Consider the following 13674-nt stretch of genomic DNA (forward strand, 5'->3'; position numbering starts at 1 on the left):
CATTGTATTGAGGTGAGCTGGGTTTCAATCCAGCAACTCATTGTGTTCAGGTGAGCTGGGTTTCAATCCAGCAACTCATTGTATTGAGGTGAGCTGGGTTTCAATCCAGCAACTCATTGTATTGAGGTGAGCTGGGTTTCAATCCAGCAACTCATTGTATTGAGGTGAACTGGGTTTCAATCCAGCAACTCATTGTATTGAGGTGAACTGGGTTTCAATCCAGCAACTCATTGTATTGAGGTGAGCTGGGTTTCAATCCAGCAACTCATTGTATTGAGGTGAACTGGGTTTCAATCCAGCAACTCATTGTATTGAGGTGAACTGGGTTTCAATCCAGCAACTCATTGTATTGAGGTGAGCTGGGTTTCAATCCAGCAACTCATTGTATTGAGGTGAACTGGGTTTCAATCCAGCAACTCATTGTATTGAGGTGAGCTGGGTTTCAATCCAGCAACTCATTGTATTGAGGTGAACTGGGTTTCAATCCAGCAACTCATTGTATTGAGGTGAGCTGGGTTTCAATCCAGCAACTCATTGTGTTGAGGTGAGCTGGGTTTCAATCCAGCAACTCATTGTATTGAGGTGAGCTGGGTTTCAATCCAGCAACTCATTGTATTGAGGTGAACTGGGTTTCAATCCAGCAACTCATTGTATTGAGGTGAACTGGGTTTCAATCCAGCAACTCATTGTGTTGAGGTGAGCTGGGTTTCAATCCAGCAACTCATTGTATTGAGGTGAGCTGGGTTTCAATCCAGCAACTCATTGTATTGAGGTGAGCTGGGTTTCAATCCAGCAACTCATTGTATTGAGGTGAGCTGGGTTTCAATCCAGCAACTCATTGTATTGAGGTGAACTGGGTTTCAATCCAGCAACTCATTGTATTGAGGTGAACTGGGTTTCAATCCAGCAACTCATTGTATTGAGGTGAGCTGGGTTTCAATCCAGCAACTCATTGTATTGAGGTGAACTGGGTTTCAATCCAGCAACTCATTGTATTGAGGTGAGCTGGGTTTCAATCCAGCAACTCATTGTATTGAGGTGAACTGGGTTTCAATCCAGCAACTCATTGTATTGAGGTGAGCTGGGTTTCAATCCAGCAACTCATTGTGTTGAGGTGAGCTGGGTTTCAATCCAGCAACTCATTGTATTGAGGTGAGCTGGGTTTCAATCCAGCAACTCATTGTATTGAGGTGAACTGGGTTTCAATCCAGCAACTCATTGTATTGAGGTGAACTGGGTTTCAATCCAGCAACTCATTGTGTTGAGGTGAGCTGGGTTTCAATCCAGCAACTCATTGTATTGAGGTGAGCTGGGTTTCAATCCAGCAACTCATTGTATTGAGGTGAGCTGGGTTTCAATCCAGCAACTCATTGTATTGAGGTGAGCTGGGTTTCAATCCAGCAACTCATTGTATTGAGGTGAGCTGGGTTTCAATCCAGCAACTCATTGTGTTGAGGTGAGCTGGGTTTCAATCCAGCAACTCATTGTATTGAGGTGAACTGGGTTTCAATCCAGCAACTCATTGTATTGAGGTGAGCTGGGTTTCAATCCAGCAACTCATTGTATTGAGGTGAGCTGGGTTTCAATCCAGCAACTCATTGTATTGAGGTGAGCTGGGTTTCAATCCAGCAACTCATTGTATTGAGGTGAGCTGGGTTTCAATCCAGCAACTCATTGTGTTGAGGTGAGCTGGGTTTCAATCCAGCAACTCATTGTATTGAGGTGAGCTGGGTTTCAATCCAGCAACTCATTGTATTAAGGTGAGCTGGGTTTCAATCCAGCAACTCATTGTATTAAGGTGAGCTGGGTTTCAATCCAGCAACTCATTGTGTTGAGGTGAGCTGGGTTTCAATCCAGCAACTCATTGTATTGAGGTGAACTGGGTTTCAATCCAGCAACTCATTGTATTGAGGTGAGCTGGGTTTCAATCCAGCAACTCATTGTATTGAGGTGAGCTGGGTTTCAATCCAGCAACTCATTGTATTGAGGTGAGCTGGGTTTCAATCCAGCAACTCATTGTATTGAGGTGAGCTGGGTTTCAATCCAGCAACTCATTGTGTTGAGGTGAGCTGGGTTTCAATCCAGCAACTCATTGTATTGAGGTGAGCTGGGTTTCAATCCAGCAACTCATTGTATTGAGGTGAGCTGGGTTTCAATCCAGCAACTCATTGTATTGAGGTGAGCTGGGTTTCAATCCAGCAACTCATTGTATTGAGGTGAACTGGGTTTCAATCCAGCAACTCATTGTATTGAGGTGAGCTGGGTTTCAATCCAGCAACTCATTGTATTGAGGTGAACTGGGTTTCAATCCAGCAACTCATTGTATTGAGGTGAGCTGGGTTTCAATCCAGCAACTCATTGTATTGAGATGAGCTGGGTTTCAATCCAGCAACTCATTGTATTGAGGTGAGCTGGGTTTCAATCCAGCAACTCATTGTATTGAGGTGAACTGGGTTTCAATCCAGCAACTCATTGTATTGAGGTGAGCTGGGTTTCAATCCAGCAACTCATTGTATTGAGATGAGCTGGGTTTCAATCCAGCAACTCATTGTATTGAGGTGAGCTGGGTTTCAATCCAGCAACTCATTGTATTGAGGTGAGCTGGGTTTCAATCCAGCAACTCATTGTATTGAGGTGAGCTGGGTTTCAATCCAGCAACTCATTGTATTGAGGTGAGCTGGGTTTCAATCCAGCAACTCATTGTATTGAGATGAGCTGGGTTTCAATCCAGCAACTCATTGTATTGAGGTGAGCTGGGTTTCAATCCAGCAACTCATTGTATTGAGGTGAACTGGGTTTCAATCCAGCAACTCATTGTATTGAGGTGAGCTGGGTTTCAATCCAGCAACTCATTGTATTGAGATGAGCTGGGTTTCAATCCAGCAACTCATTGTATTGAGGTGAGCTGGGTTTCAATCCAGCAACTCATTGTATTGAGGTGAGCTGGGTTTCAATCCAGCAACTCATTGTATTGAGGTGAGCTGGGTTTCAATCCAGCAACTCATTGTATTGAGGTGAGCTGGGTTTCAATCCAGCAACTCATTGTATTGAGGTGAGCTGGGTTTCAATCCAGCAACTCATTGTGTTGAGGTGAACTGGGTTTCAATCCAGCAACTCATTGTATTGAGGTGAGCTGGGTTTCAATCCAGCAACTCATTGTATTGAGGTGAGCTGGGTTTCAATCCAGCAACTCATTGTGTTGAGGTGAGCTGGGTTTCAATCCAGCAACTCATTGTATTGAGGTGAGCTGGGTTTCAATCCAGCAACTCATTGTATTGAGGTGAGCTGGGTTTCAATCCAGCAACTCATTGTGTTGACGTGAGCTGGGTTTCAATCCAGCAACTCATTGTATTGAGGTGAACTGGGTTTCAATCCAGCAACTCATTGTATTGAGGTGAGCTGGGTTTCAATCCAGCAACTCATTGTATTGAGGTGAGCTGGGTTTCAATCCAGCAACTCATTGTATTGAGGTGAGCTGGGTTTCAATCCAGCAACTCATTGTGTTGAGGTGAGCTGGGTTTCAATCCAGCAACTCATTGTGTTGACGTGAGCTGGGTTTCAATCCAGCAACTCATTGTATTGAGGTGAGCTGGGTTTCAATCCAGCAACTCATTGTATTGAGGTGAGCTGGGTTTCAATCCAGCAACTCATTGTATTGAGGTGAGCTGGGTTTCAATCCAGCAACTCATTGTGTTGAGGTGAACTGGGTTTCAATCCAGCAACTCATTGTATTGAGATGAGCTGGGTTTCAATCCAGCAACTCATTGTATTGAGGTGAGCTGGGTTTCAATCCAGCAACTCATTGTGTTGAGGTGAGCTGGGTTTCAATCCAGTAACTCATTGTATTGAGGTGAGCTGGGTTTCAATCCAGCAACTCATTGTATTGAGGTGAGCTGGGTTTCAATCCAGCAACTCATTGTGTTGAGGTGAACTGGGTTTCAATCCAGCAACTCATTGTATTGAGATGAGCTGGGTTTCAATCCAGCAACTCATTGTATTGAGGTGAGCTGGGTTTCAATCCAGCAACTCATTGTGTTGAGGTGAGCTGGGTTTCAATCCAGCAACTCATTGTATTGAGGTGAGCTGGGTTTCAATCCAGCAACTCATTGTGTTGAGGTGAGCTGGGTTTCAATCCAGCAACTCATTGTGTTGAGGTGAGCTGGGTTTCAATCCAGCAACTCATTGTATTGAGGTGAACTGGGTTTCAATCCAGCAACTCATTGTATTGAGGTGAGCTGGGTTTCAATCCAGCAACTCATTGTGTTGAGGTGAGCTGGGTTTCAATCCAGCAACTCATTGTGTTGAGGTGAGCTGGGTTTCAATCCAGCAACTCATTGTATTGAGGTGAACTGGGTTTCAATCCAGCAACTCATTGTGTTGAGGTGAGCTGGGTTTCAATCCAGCAACTCATTGCATTGAGGTGAGCTGGGTTTTAATCCAGCAACTCATTGTATTGAGGTGAGCTGGGTTTCAATCCAGCAACTCATTGTGTTGAGGTGAGCTGGGTTTCAATCCAGCAACTCATTGCATTGAGGTGAGCTGGGTTTTAATCCAGCAACTCATTGTATTGAGGTGAGCTGGGTTTCAATCCAGCAACTCATTGTATTGAGGTGAACTGGGTTTCAATCCAGCAACTCATTGTATTGAGGTGAGCTGGGTTTCAATCCAGCAACTCATTGTATTGAGGTGAACTGGGTTTCAATCCAGCAACTCATTGTATTGAGGTGAGCTGGGTTTTAATCCAGCAACTCATTGTATTGAGGTGAGCTGGGTTTCAATCCAGCAACTCATTGTATTGAGGTGAACTGGGTTTCAATCCAGCAACTCATTGTATTGAGGTGAACTGGGTTTCAATCCAGCAACTCATTGTATTGAGGTGAGCTGGGTTTCAATCCAGCAACTCATTGTATTGAGGTGAGCTGGGTTTCAATCCAGCAACTCATTGTGTTGAGGTGAGCTGGGTTTCAATCCAGCAACTCATTGTGTTGAGGTGAGCTGGGTTTCAATCCAGCAACTCATTGTATTGAGGTGAGCTGGGTTTCAATCCAGCAACTCATTGTATTGAGGTGAGCTGGGTTTCAATCCAGCAACTCATTGTATTGAGGTGAGCTGGGTTTCAATCCAGCAACTCATTGTATTGAGGTGAGCTGGGTTTCAATCCAGCAACTCATTGTATTGAGGTGAGCTGGGTTTCAATCCAGCAACTCATTGTATTGAGGTGAGCTGGGTTTCAATCCAGTAACTCATTGTATTGAGGTGAGCTGGGTTTCAATCCAGCAACTCATTGTATTGAGGTGAGCTGGGTTTCAATCCAGCAACTCATTGTATTGAGGTGAGCTGGGTTTCAATCCAGCAACTCATTGTATTGAGGTGAACTGGGTTTCAATCCAGCAACTCATTGTATTGAGGTGAACTGGGTTTCAATCCAGCAACTCATTGTATTGAGGTGAACTGGGTTTCAATCCAGCAACTCATTGTATTGAGGTGAGCTGGGTTTCAATCCAGCAACTCATTGTATTGAGGTGAACTGGGTTTCAATCCAGCAACTCATTGTATTGAGGTGAGCTGGGTTTCAATCCAGCAACTCATTGTATTGAGGTGAGCTGGGTTTCAATCCAGCAACTCATTGTATTGAGGTGAGCTGGGTTTCAATCCAGCAACTCATTGTATTGAGGTGAACTGGGTTTCAATCCAGCAACTCATTGTATTGAGGTGAGCTGGGTTTCAATCCAGCAACTCATTGTATTGAGGTGAACTGGGTTTCAATCCAGCAACTCATTGTATTGAGGTGAACTGGGTTTCAATCCAGCAACTCATTGTGTTGAGGTGAGCTGGGTTTCAATCCAGCAACTCATTGTATTGAGGTGAGCTGGGTTTCAATCCAGCAACTCATTGTATTGAGGTGAGCTGGGTTTCAATCCAGCAACTCATTGTATTGAGGTGAGCTGGGTTTCAATCCAGCAACTCATTGTATTGAGGTGAGCTGGGTTTCAATCCAGCAACTCATTGTGTTGAGGTGAACTGGGTTTCAATCCAGCAACTCATTGTATTGAGGTGAACTGGGTTTCAATCCAGCAACTCATTGTATTGAGGTGAGCTGGGTTTCAATCCAGCAACTCATTGTATTGAGGTGAGCTGGGTTTCAATCCAGCAACTCATTGTATTGAGGTGAGCTGGGTTTCAATCCAGCAACTCATTGTATTGAGGTGAGCTGGGTTTCAATCCAGCAACTCATTGTATTGAGGTGAGCTGGGTTTCAATCCAGCAACTCATTGTGTTGAGGTGAGCTGGGTTTCAATCCAGCAACTCATTGTATTGAGGTGAACTGGGTTTCAATCCAGCAACTCATTGTGTTGAGGTGAGCTGGGTTTCAATCCAGCAACTCATTGTATTGAGGTGAGCTGGGTTTCAATCCAGCAACTCATTGTATTAAGGTGAGCTGGGTTTCAATCCAGCAACTCATTGTATTGAGGTGAGCTGGGTTTCAATCCAGCAACTCATTGTGTTGAGGTGAGCTGGGTTTCAATCCAGCAACTCATTGTATTGAGGTGAACTGGGTTTCAATCCAGCAACTCATTGTATTAAGGTGAGCTGGGTTTCAATCCAGCAACTCATTGTATTAAGGTGAGCTGGGTTTCAATCCAGCAACTCATTGTGTTGAGGTGAGCTGGGTTTCAATCCAGCAACTCATTGTATTGAGGTGAACTGGGTTTCAATCCAGCAACTCATTGTATTGAGGTGAGCTGGGTTTCAATCCAGCAACTCATTGTATTGAGGTGAGCTGGGTTTCAATCCAGCAACTCATTGTATTGAGGTGAGCTGGGTTTCAATCCAGCAACTCATTGTGTTGAGGTGAGCTGGGTTTCAATCCAGCAACTCATTGTGTTGAGGTGAGCTGGGTTTCAATCCAGCAACTCATTGTATTGAGGTGAGCTGGGTTTCAATCCAGCAACTCATTGTATTGAGGTGAGCTGGGTTTCAATCCAGCAACTCATTGTATTGAGGTGAGCTGGGTTTCAATCCAGCAACTCATTGTATTGAGGTGAACTGGGTTTCAATCCAGCAACTCATTGTATTGAGGTGAGCTGGGTTTCAATCCAGCAACTCATTGTATTGAGGTGAACTGGGTTTCAATCCAGCAACTCATTGTATTGAGGTGAGCTGGGTTTCAATCCAGCAACTCATTGTATTGAGATGAGCTGGGTTTCAATCCAGCAACTCATTGTATTGAGGTGAGCTGGGTTTCAATCCAGCAACTCATTGTATTGAGGTGAACTGGGTTTCAATCCAGCAACTCATTGTATTGAGGTGAGCTGGGTTTCAATCCAGCAACTCATTGTATTGAGATGAGCTGGGTTTCAATCCAGCAACTCATTGTATTGAGGTGAGCTGGGTTTCAATCCAGCAACTCATTGTATTGAGGTGAGCTGGGTTTCAATCCAGCAACTCATTGTATTGAGGTGAGCTGGGTTTCAATCCAGCAACTCATTGTATTGAGGTGAGCTGGGTTTCAATCCAGCAACTCATTGTATTGAGATGAGCTGGGTTTCAATCCAGCAACTCATTGTATTGAGGTGAGCTGGGTTTCAATCCAGCAACTCATTGTATTGAGGTGAACTGGGTTTCAATCCAGCAACTCATTGTATTGAGGTGAGCTGGGTTTCAATCCAGCAACTCATTGTATTGAGATGAGCTGGGTTTCAATCCAGCAACTCATTGTATTGAGGTGAGCTGGGTTTCAATCCAGCAACTCATTGTATTGAGGTGAGCTGGGTTTCAATCCAGCAACTCATTGTATTGAGGTGAGCTGGGTTTCAATCCAGCAACTCATTGTATTGAGGTGAGCTGGGTTTCAATCCAGCAACTCATTGTATTGAGGTGAGCTGGGTTTCAATCCAGCAACTCATTGTGTTGAGGTGAACTGGGTTTCAATCCAGCAACTCATTGTATTGAGGTGAGCTGGGTTTCAATCCAGCAACTCATTGTATTGAGGTGAGCTGGGTTTCAATCCAGCAACTCATTGTGTTGAGGTGAGCTGGGTTTCAATCCAGCAACTCATTGTATTGAGGTGAGCTGGGTTTCAATCCAGCAACTCATTGTATTGAGGTGAGCTGGGTTTCAATCCAGCAACTCATTGTGTTGAGGTGAGCTGGGTTTCAATCCAGCAACTCATTGTATTGAGGTGAACTGGGTTTCAATCCAGCAACTCATTGTATTGAGGTGAGCTGGGTTTCAATCCAGCAACTCATTGTATTGAGGTGAGCTGGGTTTCAATCCAGCAACTCATTGTATTGAGGTGAGCTGGGTTTCAATCCAGCAACTCATTGTGTTGAGGTGAGCTGGGTTTCAATCCAGCAACTCATTGTGTTGACGTGAGCTGGGTTTCAATCCAGCAACTCATTGTATTGAGGTGAGCTGGGTTTCAATCCAGCAACTCATTGTATTGAGGTGAGCTGGGTTTCAATCCAGCAACTCATTGTATTGAGGTGAGCTGGGTTTCAATCCAGCAACTCATTGTGTTGAGGTGAACTGGGTTTCAATCCAGCAACTCATTGTATTGAGATGAGCTGGGTTTCAATCCAGCAACTCATTGTATTGAGGTGAGCTGGGTTTCAATCCAGCAACTCATTGTGTTGAGGTGAGCTGGGTTTCAATCCAGTAACTCATTGTATTGAGGTGAGCTGGGTTTCAATCCAGCAACTCATTGTATTGAGGTGAGCTGGGTTTCAATCCAGCAACTCATTGTGTTGAGGTGAACTGGGTTTCAATCCAGCAACTCATTGTATTGAGATGAGCTGGGTTTCAATCCAGCAACTCATTGTATTGAGGTGAGCTGGGTTTCAATCCAGCAACTCATTGTGTTGAGGTGAGCTGGGTTTCAATCCAGCAACTCATTGTATTGAGGTGAGCTGGGTTTCAATCCAGCAACTCATTGTGTTGAGGTGAGCTGGGTTTCAATCCAGCAACTCATTGTGTTGAGGTGAGCTGGGTTTCAATCCAGCAACTCATTGTATTGAGGTGAACTGGGTTTCAATCCAGCAACTCATTGTATTGAGGTGAGCTGGGTTTCAATCCAGCAACTCATTGTGTTGAGGTGAGCTGGGTTTCAATCCAGCAACTCATTGTGTTGAGGTGAGCTGGGTTTCAATCCAGCAACTCATTGTATTGAGGTGAACTGGGTTTCAATCCAGCAACTCATTGTGTTGAGGTGAGCTGGGTTTCAATCCAGCAACTCATTGCATTGAGGTGAGCTGGGTTTTAATCCAGCAACTCATTGTATTGAGGTGAGCTGGGTTTCAATCCAGCAACTCATTGTGTTGAGGTGAGCTGGGTTTCAATCCAGCAACTCATTGCATTGAGGTGAGCTGGGTTTTAATCCAGCAACTCATTGTATTGAGGTGAGCTGGGTTTCAATCCAGCAACTCATTGTATTGAGGTGAACTGGGTTTCAATCCAGCAACTCATTGTATTGAGGTGAGCTGGGTTTCAATCCAGCAACTCATTGTATTGAGGTGAACTGGGTTTCAATCCAGCAACTCATTGTATTGAGGTGAGCTGGGTTTTAATCCAGCAACTCATTGTATTGAGGTGAGCTGGGTTTCAATCCAGCAACTCATTGTATTGAGGTGAACTGGGTTTCAATCCAGCAACTCATTGTATTGAGGTGAACTGGGTTTCAATCCAGCAACTCATTGTATTGAGGTGAGCTGGGTTTCAATCCAGCAACTCATTGTATTGAGGTGAGCTGGGTTTCAATCCAGCAACTCATTGTGTTGAGGTGAGCTGGGTTTCAATCCAGCAACTCATTGTGTTGAGGTGAGCTGGGTTTCAATCCAGCAACTCATTGTATTGAGGTGAGCTGGGTTTCAATCCAGCAACTCATTGTATTGAGGTGAGCTGGGTTTCAATCCAGCAACTCATTGTATTGAGGTGAGCTGGGTTTCAATCCAGCAACTCATTGTATTGAGGTGAGCTGGGTTTCAATCCAGCAACTCATTGTATTGAGGTGAGCTGGGTTTCAATCCAGCAACTCATTGTATTGAGGTGAGCTGGGTTTCAATCCAGTAACTCATTGTATTGAGGTGAGCTGGGTTTCAATCCAGCAACTCATTGTATTGAGGTGAGCTGGGTTTCAATCCAGCAACTCATTGTGTTCGGGTGAGCTGGGTTTCAATCCAGCAACTCATTGTGTTCAGGTGAGCTGGGTTTTATAATAAAGAGTAGACATGTGTATTGATGTTCTTAAGTAGTAACGGAAATATTCATACTCATTTTAATATAAATTAACTATCTGTTATATACAGATAACAGTTTACATGATGAGTGATTTATTTCATCTGAGGAGACAATTCTGAACTGATGTGACACTTTTTTTTATCATAAAATTTAAAATTAATTTATTTCCTCCTTATTCGTGTTTCTAAAATTTGAAGTAAATTCATATAGTTTGGTGGTAATCTAATGGTAATATTTTCATAGGAGTATCGGCAGAGGAAAACCAGTATGGATGAAACAGAAGTGCGTAGTTTACCTGGCGGGGAGTTTGCTCGTAACAGTCCATACCGGGCTAGTCTACCTGTAGTGAGACCAGCTGTTAACATGTCCAAGGCAAAACCCTTAGGTAGGTGTTAAATCTTTCCTTACACATTTTGTCATTGTCTTTGCTTTATTTCTAATTTATCGTATATTATTTTATTATTTAAATGTGATTTGTAAGGTTGCAATACTTATGACATGACATCTATAAAAAGTCCTAGGCAAATGAAATATATTTCTTAAAATAGCCTACTGTACTATAACATAGACTGTGTAAGTATGCTGTCTTTTGAGATGTGCACATTCCTTCCACTGTATAGTCAAGTATGGCATTATACAAGAATCTTGTATCTCTGTAATTGGCTCAGACTGACAAACCAGATGAGGGTTTTTTTCCCCCGTCTCATTTATGATGTTGAGTGAGTCTGTTGTAATGAATTTTGGTGGAATAATGATCAACTTTTCAAAAGGGGTAGTCTGACTTGATTACACACACACATACACACACACACACACACACACATACACAGATACACAGATAGCTCTATGTCCCAAAATAAAGGTCATTTTATTTAAAACTTGGTGACATTTTGAACTTTGGATATACCGGTATGTGGTATCATGTGTGTATAGTTTACTTTAACTACTGGCAGAATCTATCTTGTATTTTGTTAATCTTGATAAAACATGTCTGGGCTTAATAAGAAATGAAGACTTGACAAAAAAAGTATTATACTTCTAATTTTCACCTAATTTTATGCTAAATAATTAAATCTTTTTCAAAGTTGATCATACTGTTAAATAATAACAATCAGTAAAAGTCACAGAAAATGCACAACAAATTTGCTTGTAAAGTTTCGAGGAAATTAACTTATATTGCCTTGTGCACATACACACAGGTAGAAGGTATCCTAAGCACTGCATGCATTCCAAGGTGTTTCTGTCATCACATTGTAATTATACAAATGTATTATGTACCCATGAATGAAAGAAAAGCTTTACTGTCATAGCCATAAGGTTCCAAACACCAATATAGCACCATTGCCAGCTAAGTTGGTAACTGGCTTGTTATGCAAGTCTGGAAATTGTTATGCATAAGAACAAGTTGGGTCAAACCAACCTCAACTGGAGATGTTAAACTTCAAGTGAGGGACACGTTGAATATAAATATAAGATACAATTATCTTTACATATATATTGCTGTATTGGAAAAACAAAGTTATCCTGACAAATAAACAAAACAGTCACTGGTGTGTCTAGTGCATATCATAACACTCTAAAAGCACACATTTAGCACTCCCTTGTAAAAATGGTTTGATCTAACCAGTTCTAATCCTGTAATAATAATCTGGAGCCACACATTATAAACAAGTCAGCAACTTAGCTGGCAATATTGCCATTTTTAGTCCCCGTTCGGACGAAGTCCGAAAACGAGGACTTATAATTCGGTCTCCGTCCGTGTGTCCGTGCATCTGTGCGTCTGTGCGTCTGTGCGTCTGTGCGTCCGTGCGTCCGTCTGGAGTCATATCTCAGAATCCCTTGGACCGATTCCGTTCATTCTTTGCATGTGCCAAGTACTTTATGTGGGACATATGCACATGCAGTGGTTCAGCGATTCGATTCAAAATGGCCGACTGGCAGCCATCTTGTTTTTTGAAAATGTTGTATTTTGGACATGCTTTGTCAGTTTTCATTCAAACTTGGTACATAGATTATACATGTTAGGCTACATGTTCATTATGATTTATTTTGCAATTGGATCAAAGATAGTTGACTGGCAGGCATCTTGTTTTTTTTTTATGCGGTATCTTGGACGTGCTCTGTCAGTTTTGGTTCAAATTTGGCACATACATGTTTATACATGTTAGGATGCATGTCCATGACAATTTGTTTTAAAATCTGGTCAAAGCTGGCCGATTGACAGCCATCTGACTTTTTGGCCTTACTACTATATTTCCACAATTTATGTACCATTTTCATTCATATTTGGCACATACATCATACATATCAGTTTGTTTCATAATCAGATCAAAGATGGCCGAATTACGGCTGTTTTAATTTTTTGCCATATTACCAACTACACAGAACACGTGTTTTGATGAAAATAAACAATCTGTTGTATACGCCACTTGGAACTCAAGTTTCAAGAACACGCTCACGACAACCCCTCCGCTTTAATATGATGAGCACAAAGAGAACTTTCAAACATTTAACGGGGACTGTGTCATTTTCAATGACTTGTTAATGATGACATATTTGATCCAGACAATGATTCCATCAAGGTCACTATGAAATAAAGCTGATTATTTGAATGAACCGTTTTAGACCATCTGTTCCTATTGTGACTTTACACATGTCCAACATATTCTATTTTATAGTTCTTTGTTTTTCTTTTGTTAGTAATCCATACAATCCCAATACATATGAACTTTACAAATCCAAACATAATGGTGATTAAAAAGCATGAAGTTTATGTTGTTTTTTTTGGAAATACAATTTTCTCTGTCCAGATTTTTTTTTCAATGCAGTGACATAAACATCATCTGGCAGCTGGTCAAAATGGCCACCTACTTTGAATAAAATATGGACTAGTTTTTTTTTTTGCTTTTTAACAGTAAAAGTATATAATAATGACTGTCAACCCCCCCCCCCCCCCCAAATCCCATTCCTTTCTGGTTTCCCAATATTCAACTCCCTGCAGTTCATTATGGAAAAACTAGAATATGAGTGGTGGATAAAACCCTTTTGTAGGGTCATGTGTACATATGTCTGAACATAAGTCAATAGTGTATCCCTAGTCCACAGACTGTTACTGTATTATACATTTGTCTGAACATAAGTCAATAGTGTATCCCTAGTCCACAGACTGTTACTGTATTATACATATGTCTGAACATAAGTCAATAGTGTATCCCTAGTCCACAGACTGTTACTGTATTATACATATGTCTGAACATAAGTCAATAGTGTATCCCTAGTCAACAGACTGTTACTGTATTATCATGCTATTTAAGCCACTAATTCAAACAGTCATTGTCCTCTCCCTGTTATTGATAGCCTCTTGATTTTATCTTTTATCAAGTGCAGTGACCCCTTGACACTAATTTACTTTGACATAGGTAGTACATTGATGGCATT

The 13674-nt window shown here is 42.1% G+C and overlaps 1 protein-coding gene across 2 annotated transcripts in view; it reads left to right on the top strand.

The window, feature by feature from the left end:
- The window catches only part of LOC102802896 (uncharacterized), a 98642-nt gene that overhangs the window by 57323 nt on the left and 27645 nt on the right, over positions 1-13674 (top strand). For both annotated transcript variants that reach the window (XM_085501533.1, XM_085501534.1), the window contains exon 4: positions 10480-10621. In XM_085501533.1, coding sequence (XP_085357659.1) covers positions 10480-10621 — 142 coding nt within the window. The remainder of the gene's footprint in view (positions 1-10479; positions 10622-13674) is intronic.

Source organism: Saccoglossus kowalevskii, chromosome 7, assembly GCF_978046115.1.
Source record: "Saccoglossus kowalevskii chromosome 7, keSacKowa6.1, whole genome shotgun sequence".
Taxonomy (NCBI): Eukaryota; Metazoa; Hemichordata; class Enteropneusta; family Harrimaniidae; genus Saccoglossus; species Saccoglossus kowalevskii.